Source organism: Myzus persicae, unplaced genomic scaffold, assembly GCF_001856785.1.
Source record: "Myzus persicae strain clone G006 unplaced genomic scaffold, MPER_G0061.0, whole genome shotgun sequence".
NCBI lineage: Eukaryota > Metazoa > Arthropoda > Insecta > Hemiptera > Aphididae > Myzus > Myzus persicae.
Genome location: NW_019104185.1, coordinates 1,997 through 18,387, shown reverse-complemented (window position 1 = coordinate 18,387; position 16,391 = coordinate 1,997). Strand labels below are relative to the sequence as shown.

The window sequence follows — 16,391 nt, the reverse complement described above, 5'->3', positions numbered from 1 at the left end:
GGCGAGTGTGTGCGTACACTGAACACGTCTGTTTTGTTTACTCTCTGATATAATATAATATGTTCGAACTTCGATCGTCAGATTAACCATTTCTGTTGTGCAGAGAGCAATCCGATCACGATTCTGCTTAGAACACTAAACCTATTAAGACCGACCAAATATTATGTCATTCTTATAGCTAAATTCCATTTTAACTATCCAAGCAAAACTAAACTTTTTCTTTGATTCTCTCCTGCGCTTTTTCTCAACTATTTATTCCCCTCTGGTCGATGGTTATAAAATATGCGAACCCTTCACGTCAAATCCGGTTTTTTCCGCCGTTAAACTTAACAAAAAATATGCACTTATTGAATCGTATAATACTTGTATGTTCCATTTAATACATACAGGAAATATATTTCTGTCGTAACCATTCTCTCCTCCTGGTCTTCCGTGTCACGTTATTTCTCTTTTCTTTTAATAGTTTAATTTATATCGTTATGCATGATATTAATGTTTTTTATGATTAATTAAACTTAAATATATATCAAAATATAACTGATACACACGTATTTGTAGCCAATACTCTGTTCATTAAAAAAAACATGTCATTTTATGCATACATTTATATCATACTCTGACAGAAGCTTTGTGAACTTTTTTACTAAGCGTTAAGCGTTTATACATAATAATTTAATTAGAAATCACATCTCCTTTACTTAAATAACAAGGTTATTTCACTTATTTGTTACATTTGTCTCTACATTTTACATTTTAATCATATATTTAATTTTTCTATAGTTGCAGAATTATTTTATATTGTTTTTTTTATATGTATACAAAATGCGCTTTACGAAGATTAATTTTATTATGGTAGCAGTTTTTAAATATTGGCTGATTTCATTTTATTTTACCTAATCTAGAATTATTTTGTTAGTTTTTAACTTGATTGGTACAATTTTTGAATATCTGTTGCCTAATTTAAAGGAATATTAATACAAATCTAAGATCTTAACTATACACAATATTTTTAGCAGAAATTCAAGTATTCTATTTTCAATCGCCCTGCAACTCATGACCTTTACAACAATTTGCATGTGAATCTTGTAACGATTGAACAATCATATTGATATTTTATATTTTATAATTTAATAAGTCACTCACACAAATTGATGGAGTACAAAAATCAATTTTTGCATAAATTGGCATTCCAATTCACACATCATTTTATAATTTATGTTCAATTAAGCTTACAAATTGTAAATAAATAAATACATATACTAATTATTTGTTTTTTATAACATTGTATGTGGCATAATATAATGGCACTTCAAATTGAATTGGTTGCTTTTACTTTATAAGTTATAACATTGTACTACAATTGCATATACGAAACGCCGTCATAAAATAATTGCATTGGAAATTATTATGATATTAAAAACAAATTATTGGACAATGAATTATTCAATGAAAACAGAAAATTCTTATAAGAAATATCGTATAATCTCACATATTATTCTTTGTTTATTTAAAAGTTGTATGTACATAAAAACAGAGTGTAGTTCACTGATTCCTGTGTATATTTCAGGTTAAATGTGATAAACAATATTAAACGGGTTTTCACAATAATTATCTTTACATTCTATCTAGCTGATGTTTTTAATGTTATATGGTTCCTACTGAAATTATTGCGAAAAAGCTTAAGAGAAACGTCTCTATTCTTAACAACTCACAAGTCACATTACTAGGAATAAATCTACAGTAGTTAATACAATAACTATTGATATCATAACATGTTTTGATATTGTATTTAAATGATCTCTTGATATTATACTCCTGCACATAAAACAACTAACAATATTATAACATTCATATTATGTTAAATTTAGTGTGTGCGCTTAAAATTCAAATATAAATATACATTTGCCTACTGTAAAAATGTAGGACGTACAATTAATGTAATGGAAATATTTACACTCCAATGGATTTATTAAACAACTTTAAAGTAAATTTTGTTTAAAAGCAATGAGTTTAAACACAATTAAAACTATTAACTTATAACTTGTACAGAGTTTGCACATTTTCTTTACTTAAAAAAAATTTGTGGATTTATTATTGGACGCCTTACCTATATATTATTATTTAAACTATACGCATACTTAATTATGCACGTTATTTCGATTAAAATCAAACTTTATGCTGTCTACGTATAAATGCGTACAAATAATTTTTATTGGAAGTATATTTATATATTATAAAATATATAATATTATTATTATTAATTATTGTCTTTCATTGCATTATGTATAAAATATTGAGAATAAACAACAAAATATTTTGAGAATTAAGATCGAGAAAGCTTAATCGATATTACTTGTGTAATCAATTACCAAATGAAGGAATTGAAATTGACATATTTAGTATTAAAAAGTAGACTAGGTACCTGTATGTCTGTATTGCAATTTATAACGTATAGTTAAGTAATTACGTATGTGCTTGATCACATATTATGCTTCAACTAACGCTATAATTGTGCATGTCCTAATATTTGGCATAACATTGATTATTCGTCCGTTTATAATAATCAATTAAATAGTTACAAAGGAAATCTAAATATTCACCAGATGACATAATAATATAATTGGTATAATATATTAATAATTAATAAGTGATACCATATCGTTTAGACAGTACACATGAATATATTATTACAGTTTTCACTACCATCGGCAGAATTACATACCTACTATTAATTATTATAATAATATTGGTAAAATAATAATGTATTAGGTACTTATGTACCTACATATTTTCTATTACTTTACTTAATATGAAACTAGTAGTTATTTTATATATTTTACTTTCTATCATTGGTTATTAACAGTGTTATCTTATATTAAGTAACCTAAGAGAAATCTAAAATTAAATTTTAAAATTTCCATTTAAACTTAAATATTGTTAAACACTTTCAGATCACTCATTATTTTCAAAAAAGTTTTCGCAGAATAACAACAAATATAACTTCTATTGTAAAACCGATATCGTATTCTTTAGTTTTTTTAAGTCTTAAAAATTTACTATAATAATCGTGTTTTTAATTTTATTAGATATGCTGTATATTCGTATAATATTATTTACCTACATACATTTTATTTAACTTTATAAATATACGTACAGCAATTTAAAAAAATGATAATTTGTCGTAAATATTTGTAGGAAAATACAAAATTACTGTATTGTGTTATATTGTAACTTGTATTTATAGTTAATTAGTTACTTCAATATAGTCTCATAATATATTAACTTTATTATACAGTTCTGTGAGCTTCACAAAATCACAACCATTCCTCAAAATCTTTATATGTATACTCTATCATGGCCTATGGGTCAAGTAATGTGTTTCAAGTAAGTACCGACTAAAATGTCAAAAATATGATTTGTTTAATCCACCTTGACACATCAAATTTAAATTATTTAATGCCTAGAGTATTAAGTATAGTTTAGTTTTTTTTTTAATATGTTTACTGTATAGTGTATAGTATAATATAAAATATAAATACATATTTTAAAACAAATAAAACAACAAAAAATAAGTCAGTATTTATTTTACCCTGGATCTAAAATAATAACAACATTTATTTAATATTTAAGATTCACTGTAGAAATATACAAGGAAACACTATATTTTTTATCACTTCGTCCCATGTACGATGTACTATGTATAATATAATATTATATATTAAATATATGAAGTATAGAAACACAAAAATACAAAATTCAACTTATTACTTCAATACAAAAGTGAATGCCTCTTTACACTCTTCAAAAATGATATTATTATTTCAAGCATGCATATTGATGAGTTGAATACATATATATTATACTATATACATTTATATATTTTGTAGATTATTCAGCACTGTTAAAAATCTCGTTGATTTTCGTCTTTTCAATGGTATGTAATCTTATTTTTTTTTTTATTGTAAGCACCATATATTTTTAAAATAATAAGAAAGATTGTAAGGCTGTTTAAAAACACGATTGTCAGTTCAAAATAATGATAACGACAGAGTACATTTAAGATAATTTTATGATTTTTGTTTTGAAATCATCATTTATTTCTATACTGATGAATTACATTTAAATTATTTAAAAAAAGTTGATTCAAATTTATATTGTGTAAAAAAAAAAATATTGCTAACAGAATTAAAACGAAATAACAATTTTAACTTTTATGTATTTTTATGAATCAATAATTTAAACCTAGTTGTATAATATTATATAAAATACCTAGTTATACAAATATGAGTACTTATATTAGTATATGAAAATATTAGATACCTAATCAAAATATGTTTCATAAAAATAATAAATGTAAATTTTTTTTATAATTATTGTAGTATTTTATTCCAAAATGCTTGTGACAGCTTCAAAATGTATAGTATCTTTTACTGTTTACGTCTGTAACTCTTTAAATCATAATATAGTCTTAAGGTTTAAATTTTGTCAGGTTAGTATTTTATTTTACAAGGGAGTCACCGAGTTTTCCTGTTTACCCTGTTATAACCCTCTACAGCCTTAAGGAGAAATGGGAAAACTTAGGAGCACATCTTAAATATAGTACAAAACTGCAAAAGTACTTTAAATTTTGAAACTGCTGTATGATCAATATATATTCTGAAGAAAAATACTTAAAAATAAAGCGTGATGATTACAAAGTGTAAATAAAAATTAAATAACAGCTATATCAAGTTACAAAAATATACAAAATAAATATAAATATACTTTTCTAAGTATAAAACAAATGAATATTTTATGCACTTATTACTAAAGTGAAAGTTTTTTTTAAAACGTAATTTTTCTCATTAATAAATGGTAATTATTATTAGGAATTGATCTTTATTTGTTTCAACTACAGGGGCCATTAGTTAATTGTAAATTTGTTAATTTATAGAATAATGAATCGAGAATAATACAGTTTGCGCTTAATTTTAAATATTTAGATCTATTTTCTTTTTAATTTCTCGTGTAGTTTACTAAGTTAGGTTTTTTAAAAATAGATTTGCTAATTTGAAAAATCAAATTTCTGGAGTGCACTATTTTAATTTAGTGATATTTATGTCGACCTCATTTTGGATAATAACACATAATATTTTAAACAAATTAAAATGTACATCTCAAAATCTCAACGTGTTACAATAATAAATTATAACATAACGAAACATAACAACTTATGAAATGTAATTCTCTAGATATCTTACATTTTTTTTTACTGATAGTGTCTAAATTACGTCATCTTTCCTCAATCTTTGTTAGTTCTTTAACTTCACAATTCTGTAAGAATTTTGGCCACCACCGTCACTGTTCTCCAATTTCCCCTATTCTAGAGTTTATTTAACAAATTTGTTACATCCAGTGTATCCAGATCCTTCCTCGCCCCAATCTATTTCATCGCTCCCTTGATCTTCATCTGTGTATTTTTTCTATCAGTTGACATTCGACTGATGTTTTTATATTTTTAGTTTTTGAATTCCACATTCAATTATTCTTAATAATAATAAAAAAAAATGTATAAATTAATAATACATAGGTGCATAATATAATATATGTATGTATACACTTGTTTTACAAATAATTATTAATATATATTAATATATTAATAGGAATTTAATATATTTCATATCATTATGCAAAAAGCTTAGGTGTGACTTAATTATTGTTAATTAGTTATTTGTTCGATGTAACTATTCAAAGTATATTAAGTGTAATATTATATTTAATCATTTGTTCGTTCTATTGCTGTGTAATGCAAAAAAAAAAAAATAATTAATAATTTCAGTTTTCGGTTGATAACGAAATGCTTTTGGTGACAGGTTGTTTTAGTTCTTTTATCTGTAGTTTTGGATAAAATATTCATTTTTGTTTAACGACAGTAGTTGTTTTCTATTGTACCGTCAAAATACGAATTCTACTTTTAGTTTATTTTTATATCTATCAGAGTGAACATCAAATAATTAATTGTATTTTTGTTTGATTAACCTAAAACGAGTACCTACATATTTTTTTTCATTACCGCAACATAATAATAATCATAAAATACGATGGAACAATAACATTTTTTTTATCATAAATGATCAATACCATGACGAGAAAATATTAGGACGCATTCAAAATATAATAATGTTGTAGGGCAATTTATGTAATATTGCGTTGAAACGAACGTGACTCCTGAGGAACAAACATATTATACAAATAAACTATTATGCATTATATTGTGATTATTGAAGCCAATTAATATTTATGTGTAGTATTTGAACCAAGTTGTCCACTAATTACGGTTTCTATAGATACACGTATTCGTCCATTGGACGGATTTTTTTTTAGTTTTGCTGCAATATGCCAACTCGTAAATTGCCACAACAATAAAAAAAACAATGTATCCTCACCACTGTCCAACCAATGTCTATTATTTAGTCATTAAACTATAATGCATATTTTACAAAATGCACCACGTATATATATATCGATGCCGACATAATATTATTTTAATAAAACTAAATTAAAACTTAAAATATTCAAAATAATACACTTTGCTTTTGTTGTTTTGTTAGCTTTTGTTTTTAGTTTCAAAACGTAGATGATCGGAAAAATATCGTGAATTGTATTTAATCAGCGATGTACTGTTATAATATATAATGCGTTTACCGCTATACACGCTGGCGAGTTGTGTGTAATTATGTATAATCGATGTAGAAATATTGAAAACTGAATATTCACAAATAAATAATAATAGTAAGAACTTTTAATTAATCAATTAATTGTTGACACTTCCAAAACAAATACATAGATTATTTAATATTACTCGATAATTTGGATTCATGGACAAAATAGTTATTAAATATTATATACGAAATAAATACAAAAAAAAATAAATATAATTGAAAATATTTTAATATTATATCAAAACTGAATGTTACTCTACATTATATATGAGGATAGTTTTGACCAAGTACCTATAAACTCATACGAAGTTGTGTTGTATAGCATGTTGTATTTTCTCTCCTGAGGGTACTGCAGTATGAATCATAATAGTCTTTCTTTTGGGATTTGAATTTTCAAAAATTTCATTTGAATACGATTATTTTGTATGGCATAGTTTTCAAACAATTTTATTTGAAGCAACACTCTAAAATTGTTTATGTCGTTATAAAATCACTATTTATTTCGAAAATAATTAAGATATTGCATTCTAAATTCTAATGATGTATCTACGTATATACACATTTTGATGTAATTTATTGAATGAGCAGAGAGGGGTTTTTTTTTAATTTTCCCCAGTTTGCTAGAATTTGCTAAGTATTCTCAACAATTAGTCTACACTTTTCGACATCAATGCAAGAGTTAAGTGTCTCTCGACAATTATACGTCACGAATAAGATTCTATGGTTGTAGGTAAATATGAATTATAGTACGATGATATGTGAATAACACGCTGGTTTTATCGATGACGTCCTGTCTACCAGGAAATACTATTCACATGACATACACAATCGTGTATGCCCACGCGTGTGTCGATCAATATCATAAATTATTACAATATCATAACGAATTACCAACATTTGTATAGTAATAAATAATATTATTTATTATAATATTATAAACTATTGTTCTGTTTCTCGAAATCATATTATATTTCATGTGCTATTCGCGTGTCTTCTTTTTCACTGAAGGGTGTAGAGTTCTGCGTAGAACACATTTCACCGCGAGCCTAAAACTAAGCTAAAATGACAAAAACTTAATATTATCCGATTACCGTAATTCGTAAAAAATAATAACAATACAAATAATAAAAACAAAAACACACTTCCAGAATTGTTTTTGTGAAGTAAAATATAATGTGGTGGCAGTTGTCCTATAGCGTGTGCGAGAGAGCAAGAGGGCAAAACTTGACGTTAACCCTACCGCTATACCGAACACCCACTACTGTGCACCCACCCCATCCGTTCTGCGTTCCTCCTCTTCGTGGCATCCGACTCGTATGACAAACGTTTTTCGTTGATAAATGTATATATATATATTGGGTGTATACGTACAACACACGTGGCGTTCGTCCAACACAGCCCACTCTTCTCGCCCACCACCATCCACCGACACCCACCCCTGCAGACACCCATCACGATCGGCGACGTGAATTTCACCGTCCTCGTGTGTAGCGGCGCACGTACAATTTTCCGACAAACGATTTTCCTTCGCGTTCCTCCACGGCCATCCATTTACCGGTTTTGATTTATACAAAAGCCGCGACGCTGCAGGCTCTGGGGCTCACGGTGAGATATAATATACGTGCCGGTGTATTACACAGTATTATATAATATTTATTAGTTTGTTTTTTTCTTTTTCTTAAACATTCGGTACGCATTGGAGATGAAACACATCGCACGCTGAAATCGCATTGTAAATTTATCTCAATCTCGCCATATCGTGCTAGCTGCAGTCCCGTTAATCATAGATATTAATTTCGCCCGATTACACACGCGTGGATTATGATTGTCAACGCTCCAAATTCGTTTTCTCTCGTCCCACCAATCACGAAGGTAAATGTATTATCGTTAGCAGTGTCACCGGTCTATGCGTGCTTGTGTGTTTGTGTGTGTGTGTGTGTGTGTGTGTGTGTGTGTGTGTGTGTGTGTGTGTGTGTGTGTGTGTGTGTGTGTGTGTGAATGGATGAGAAATAATCCTAATAAAAGTATTTACTTATGCAATGTGAAGTTATTCCGAAAATCGTGTTCGATTATGTAGGTACATTACGATTTAAGCAAATAAATAAATGTCTTGCAAAAAATTACCGACGAGTGCTGTACGAGACGTGATAGAAAACGGCTAATAAATATAAAATTGGGTTGGCTATATATCAAATTCAAATAATTATTTTGAAATTTAAAACTGAAACTAGGAACATAATATATTTTGTTTTCAATTGGGTATAACGTGATTTATTTACAACAGCTGTGCTTACAATTATTATTGATTTGAATGAAGGAGGCCACACGTTTTAAATAATATGGTGTGTAGTCAAGGATTAATGGTTTAATATAATTTATTTATTAAGTTATATTATTATGATATGATATCATTGTTTTTTAATGTATAATGCACAAATTGTTTTATACGTCGGAAGCAAGAGGTCCTTATTTTCTGGCCAACGAGAGAACTTAATTTACTCCTTTGTACATCGACGTGAAGTTATTTTCACTATGATTTATGTTTTACTTATGATTATTTGAATGGGGTATTTAAAAGTAGGTATTGCAATCATTGTAAAATATGCTGCAGCGACTTTCACAAGAAGTGGTGATAAATTTAGAGAATTATGTTATTAATTTATAACTCATAAAATATATAAATCATATTGGATGATAATTCTTTTTTATAGAGTTTATTGAATTGTTTTATTCTTTATTAATAAGTTGATTTATTACTTTATTAGTAACTGTAAGATTGAGATAAAATAATAACAAGTTCAACTATAGTTGATTATAAATTCACGTTCAACCTCCAAACATAGACCATTTAAAATCAATCCTTTGCACTTATAATAACTATATTTTTTCTCTACTTTTATTTATCAATAATATAGCATTAGACCTTAATCTCAAGTGCATTAAGCATTTACTCCAAATAGTCAACGATTTTATATAATTATATAATAATTACTATATTTTATAGATATATACTAATTCGTGCATCTTATGTTAATTTCATATTTCCATGATATAATTTTATTTCTTCAACGATATGTTGGCATAATTACTACGAACAATATTTCTTATATGAATCGCAGTTTCTAATTGATAATCTTCAATAATTATATTGTGGTATCTAGTTAAACTATTATTATAGACTTACAACTATAGGCTACCTTGATATTAATATTATTAAAAAAAAAATTTACAAAAAATGTAACTTATTTAAACTATATTATGTATAAGAGCACTATAATAACTCAAAATATTTTATTTCAATTACGAATTAGTTAAAAATTATTGCTGAATGACAGTTCTATAACTTGAAGCTACACAATTATTCCTCAGGAACTAAGTCACTTTGTAGTTTCATAAACTGACTGATCTACGTCTAGAGTGTCATTACATAATATCTTTGTTATTCAGTATATAATTTGACTCGTGCATAACTTTTAATTTTGTTTTGTATTACACTCAAAAGTCTAAATTTCTAAGAAAGTTCAAAATATTTAAGACAAATTCACAAACAATCGATCAATGTCAAAATATCTTTTACCCAAATCAGAAAGTAAAGAATTGAGAAAAACATAAATTTTTTTTTTATTAGAAAATATTTTACTTTTTTTAGTAATCATTCATTCATCTTCAACGATGAACCAATGTTCGAAAATCAATAAAAATAAAACAAAATTATAGCATGAAATAAAACATAATAAAATATAATATTGTATAATTCTAAACATGTTAACACAACCAATTTTTAATGTGTCGTTCACAATTTACTATTTAAATATTGTTACTAAATATTTCGATTCGTCGAAAAATATAGCAGTATTTTAACTCATAACATTAAAATAATAAACTCATTTCTTATATTATCTTTCAACTTTTCTACTGCCATCTCTTTGGTTCCCAAGGTTTTACGCCTTAAAGTGTACAGTCACAGTTCATTATTTTTTATGGGTCATTGTTTTTTGCTGTTACCCGATGATGATATTTACATTTACAAAAATATTCAAGTCTCTCTCAACCAATTGAAGCACATTTTAGACCATCATTAAATTCCAAACGATTTAATTTGTTCGTTAAAATATGTTTGTTATTTCGTTGAAATTATATTTTTCAATTGTATTAAACGTAATAATTTTCAAGTGGCATGAAATTAAATTGGTTAAATTAGGTACTTTAATTAAAATAAAAATTTACAATCATTGCCCAGAATATTCAACATTTTAAAAATTAATATTATTATTGGATAAGACAAGCCAAAACAATTGCAATGAAATAATTACAATAAAATTCATTTATAATATCTGATACGTATATTCGATTATATAACATTATTTATTGTAAAAATCCTGAGAATCCTTACATATTATATAATATACAATTATTAAATTGAATATTATTTCCAATAGATATGAAATTAGATTGACATGTATTTCTTAATTTTTGTGTGTGTATCCACCTTTTATTATGAGAGTACCTATTATTCCCTTCAATAAAGATTCATTATGGTTTATTACAACATCATATTATATACCATGGTAAAATTAATTACTAATAATAATATTAAATAAATAAATAGTATTATCAGAACTGTTTTTTTTCTTCAGGTTTGTGTACTTTGTATAAAAGACACTCGATTGCAGTTAGTATATGAAACATGAGTCATCATTAAAATAGGTAAATTCTTATAGTGGATGAAGATGAAAAAAGACGAAAAAGAACATCATCATCTCCGTTTCATAACTTAACAAAAAATAATAGCTGATAAAGAAATTCGAATAGTAGTGTCGGTGTTATAATGAACTTAGGCTTTTTTCTGAGGGAAACTAAAATATGTTTTATAACCACATTTATGTGTCGAGGGACAAAATATCGTTATTTAATACATTGGTAAATATTGGCCGATTACAAATAATTGTTTCATATTCTGTTACTGAATATATCCAATGTGCGGTTTGAATTAATTATTTTTTAAATATAATCAGACGATTTTACATACTTTTACTTTCCAATAAATTATTGAATCATACTTTTTTATATACTTTTATTATATTATAATGTCTCCGTAAATAAAAACCGGAAGTTAATACATTTTTCTATTTCTGTATATAGTTAATACATGATTTGTACTAAAACATAATACCAATTAAATAACCCAATATAAAACGATATATTTTTTAACGATTGACATCTTGCTGAATACCACCACAATGTTATACTTCAGATAAACATTTATTGGATAACTATTTTTTTACATTTATGGTAGAATTAAATTTAAACAAGAAAATAAGGTAACCTTAGACCTCTTACAATATAAGCATATGTACAAAATATGTATATTGGTATAAATCACCAGATAAATAATTATCAGAAGTTGAAAAATATTTATATTTTTGTTGGGTTATTTATTAATAAAAAAACATTTCATAATTAGATAAGAGTTGTAAAGTAACTTTGTAAGGGATGACATGAACAGTTATTTGTGGTGTACTATATGTCTCAGCCAAAGTTTAAATTCTTAAAAATAAGGAAGACAACTATTTCTTCTGTATTTAATATTTATATAGGTAAGTACATCAACATATTATGTAGAAAAAATAATTTATTTCAAAATATAGGAGACGCAAAATATGATGTTGCCTTTTAAAAATCAAAAGTTGTAGGTAGTTTAACCAACAAACATAAGAATGAGAGAGCTAAGGATAATATGCAATTACATTTATTCTAAACTTTTTTGCAAAATCAGCATTTTGATTTAAGTTATTATTATTTTTTTTTGAGAGTGTACTGTTAAAACTTACTTTAATTTACATGAGTACTATTCTTAATAATAATAACCTTTATGCTTAGTTTCACTTATTCTGCATACTATCATACTTATAAAGGCATAAGTTACGATTTTTAACAATACTAATATATTAATGTATTAATATATGATAGAGAATATAATATACCGTTCTCTCAGTAACCTTTATCGTTTTTTAAACGTCTTTATCAGTTAACATAATGTATTGCCATTTGCCACGCACTGACACTAAAAATTATTTTTCCTATATTACATAAAAAAATACCTACCAACAATAAAATAATGCCTGATGGTAAAAATTCCCCATAAATCTTTTATTCAATAAATATATAAATAATAACAAATTTATAGTATTCATTTTTTTATAACTAAAAATGATTTTACTAACATAATATGTTTTATGTTATTGAGCTGGATACAACAATTTTTTTTCATAATTGATATGGATTTTTCGCTGTACAATTTTAAAATTAAAACGGTATAATTTCAAGTCACAGTACCTATCTAGTTTGCAGTCAGCAACCGATGAATAGTATAATTACGCTACCATACCATAGGAACCAAAAAAAAACGGACTCGCCAAAATCTGGATACAACTTTTTTTTAATCGGATTTTTCGTAATCGATCCATAATATAATTACATTTTCATAACAACCTCGTTGATACATCATATATTACCATACTTGTACAAATATATCTATAGTAAATAGTAATATATAATTAATGTTTTTCTGTGCAGAGAAGAAAATATCAAGTAGCACTCTACGTTTACTGCCGATGTTTTTTTCAGACAACTCCAAGATTAATGTATACAGAAATAAAAATTGGGATTTTAAACCAAAGCTAAGTGAAATGTTGACAATTTTCACAAACATATTAATAATTTATACTGAGTACATTTTAATATTATTTCATAATGATTTATCAGTCACGTTGATTCTGTTAATAAGTACTTAAATGGTTAATTATTTTTTTTTGATCCCTCAGAATCTCCCATGTAAGATATGAATAATAAGATTATTTTCAATAATGTATTTAATATTATTATTTTTCTTAAAAAATATTTTCATTCTATTTCTTCCTATGTTATAGTAGTTATTTGAGCTTACAAATATATTCAATTATATAATGATTTTATTTTTCTCTTACTATATTAAAAACAATTTAAACTTAATATTATTCTAAATTAAACTATTATGTGTAAATATTTATTAATTAGGTACTTGGGTATCGTTGCGAAATAATTGATTAAATTCATAACAAAATTACATTTTATTTTTACCAAAAAAAACTTAACAAATTTTAGAGTTAAGCACGATGAACTAATCTGAAGAAATATAAAAGTAATAAAGACACCAAACTGTACCAGTGTAAATTATAATGTTTAACCATTGTCCGATTATTGCTAAACCATATTTGCAAATGATTCGCATGCATATAGGTGCACTTATTTTTCTGTCAAAGTTAAATGGTACCATATTATTTACACTCATATCATTAATACTATAGAAATTCAAGCATTTCTTTCAAAAAGTTCCGTTTTTGTTTAGCATTTGTGATATAATGAATAATTTAGAGAAAACAATCGAATCAATCCATTACCATTAGTAAGGTGGGTAAAGTTAAACGTTGATCAAGTGATTTTGCGGTTTAAGCTAGTAATTTTTTTCTTCTTGGAGAGTGGTATTTTATAATAATATTTTGTACAAATATCCACTCTCTTGTTTTTAAAATAAAAATATTTGGAGTACATTTATTTCAACTTAAAGCACTTTATTTATTTAATTTTCATTAGTTTAATACTATAATAATGGCGGTTGCTAGTGTACTAATATGGTTGCATACAATAAGATAGTTTTCCTATACCTTTATAATTATGTATAGGTATTGTGTATATCGTATAAATTATAATACAATTGATTTTATGTACGTATAATATTCATTATTATACCCATGTGTAAAATCAATGATACTATTACACGTTGATTATAATACAAAAAAAAATATCGATTTGATCGTTATCTAGTGGCTAAAAACTAGGTATTTATATTGTGATACGAAAGAACAATAATTATTTACCGAACAAAAATAACAGCAATTGATTTTAAAGCAAATAAATAGGTCATTCTGCTTATCATTATGTGGTGACTATTGCTTTTGCTTGAGGTAAAACGTTTTTTGCAGTTGTTCGTTTTTTAACAACAATAGTTGGACATGGAACCTTTGGACCCAACAGTTGAAAATAAAACTCTTTTTTTAAGATTTGATGATGGTGTAGTGTTTGAACGTTGAGGTGATGGCAAAGTAATGGATTCAATTAATGGTTGTTTAGGAGGCATAGAAGACATAATGGATAGATTAGTTTCCTCAATCGAAATTTTCCCAATAGGAGAATTCATAACATACTTGTTATTATGATTAGTCATTGTTTGTGATACTGATGGATCTGTTAACAAATAAATATATGTGTACTTGTTTGAAATAAATATTATAATATAAAACACAAATTATATAGAAAAATACAAGGCAAAATATATACATACCATTTACACTTATTGATTTATGATAGTCAGGGTCTTTATCAGAATCATGACCATCTTCAATATCTGATTCATCGTCAAAACCACCAGTGTTTTCAACAGTTTTTTTAATCTTTTCTAGAAAATTAAAAAATTAAAATTAGGTAGGTACATACAAAAACATAACATTATTTATTAACTACAAACTAAAGTAAATTTAAATAAAACACCTAGAGATTAGCTAGAAGACTAAACTTAAAAATCAAATTTACTTAGTCTTAAAGAAGGCGGACTTTCCATTTTACTTTTTGATTTTAACAGACGTTGAGCATTTAAATCTTCATTTGCAGACAAATCTGAGTAGAATTGTGCCCGGTTTGTCTTCATCCTTGCTTCTTCTAAAGATCCTAAAATACAAAAAGAAACAAATTTAAGTTTTGGTGGCCACCTTAAAAACATATATTTTTAAAAATATTTGCTATTAATATTTTTACTTACCATACTTTCGACCAAGCATCCTTGCAGGTAACCACTGATAGTTTTTTTCATCTGGATAATCTTTTTTTTCAATGCATTTTTTTGACTTCTTTGATACAATTGGCCAAGCACATGTCTTATCTTTTTTTCGGTACCATGTTTCGGGAACAGCTTCCACTGTGTCCTCATTTAAAAAGTGGACAACAACCCACATTATGATTTTAAGAAATCTAAATTCAATATTTTATTAAGAAATATGAATTACCTCCAAAACATACTTTCTAAATACTAATAATTATATTAAATCAATACATCCTATTTATCTTAATTAGTTATTTAATTTATGTACAATTACATTACATATAAATATTACCTATATAGTGATATTTGAAATTATATATGATTAATAATATATAGGTAGGTACTACACAATATTTCAAATACTTAACAATACAAATTGAAATTAATGATCACTAGGTATATAATATATATGTGTATTATGTATTATAGGTTATAATATACAGAATTCTTAAATAATAATTAATAACATTTACAATTTTATACATAATTGTATTTAATTAAGTATGAATAATTGGCATGGCAATTAAATTATTTTCATGTTCAATTAACATTATTTTTTTTTTTATATCTAAATAGTCCCAACACGACAATTTATTACTAAGGTTTTTTACAATATAAATATCAAAAATTGTAGAATCAACAGGCTTTTTATATAGAGGAATCATTATCTCAAAAGCTTTTCCTACTAATTTGATACTGCCTTGATTGGTTTTAACAAAATTCAAACATTTAACGACTTTTTTATTATTAGTTAATACATAACTCTCTTTAATGAC

The 16,391-nt window shown here is 25.8% G+C and overlaps 1 protein-coding gene across 1 annotated transcript; it reads right to left on the bottom strand.

Annotated features, from left to right (window-relative positions):
• Positions 1–14,360: 14,360 nt before the first annotated feature.
• LOC111039723 lies at positions 14,361–15,784 on the bottom strand. The gene is made up of 4 exons (XM_022323321.1): positions 15,556–15,784; positions 15,330–15,464; positions 15,082–15,195; positions 14,361–14,984 (listed from the first exon to the last, which is right to left on the bottom strand). Exons 1-4 carry the CDS (start codon positions 15,746–15,748, stop codon positions 14,734–14,736), a joined length of 693 nt encoding a protein of 230 aa, XP_022179013.1. The 5' UTR covers positions 15,749–15,784; the 3' UTR covers positions 14,361–14,733.
• Positions 15,785–16,391: the final 607 nt, after the last annotated feature.

Bases quoted from the DNA above. Each gene is read 5' to 3' on its own strand.
- LOC111039723 (XM_022323321.1), bottom strand. From the start codon at position 15,748: ATGTGGGTTGTTGTCCACTTTTTAAATGAGGACACAGTGGAAGCTGTT. The intron at 15,465-15,555 runs GTAAGTAAAAAT...TTTGTATTTTAG, and splicing joins GATGCTTGGTCGAAAGTATG to GATCTTTAGAAGAAGCAAGG. The intron at 14,985-15,081 runs GTATGTATATAT...ATTTGTTAACAG, and splicing joins TAAATCAATAAGTGTAAATG to ATCCATCAGTATCACAAACA.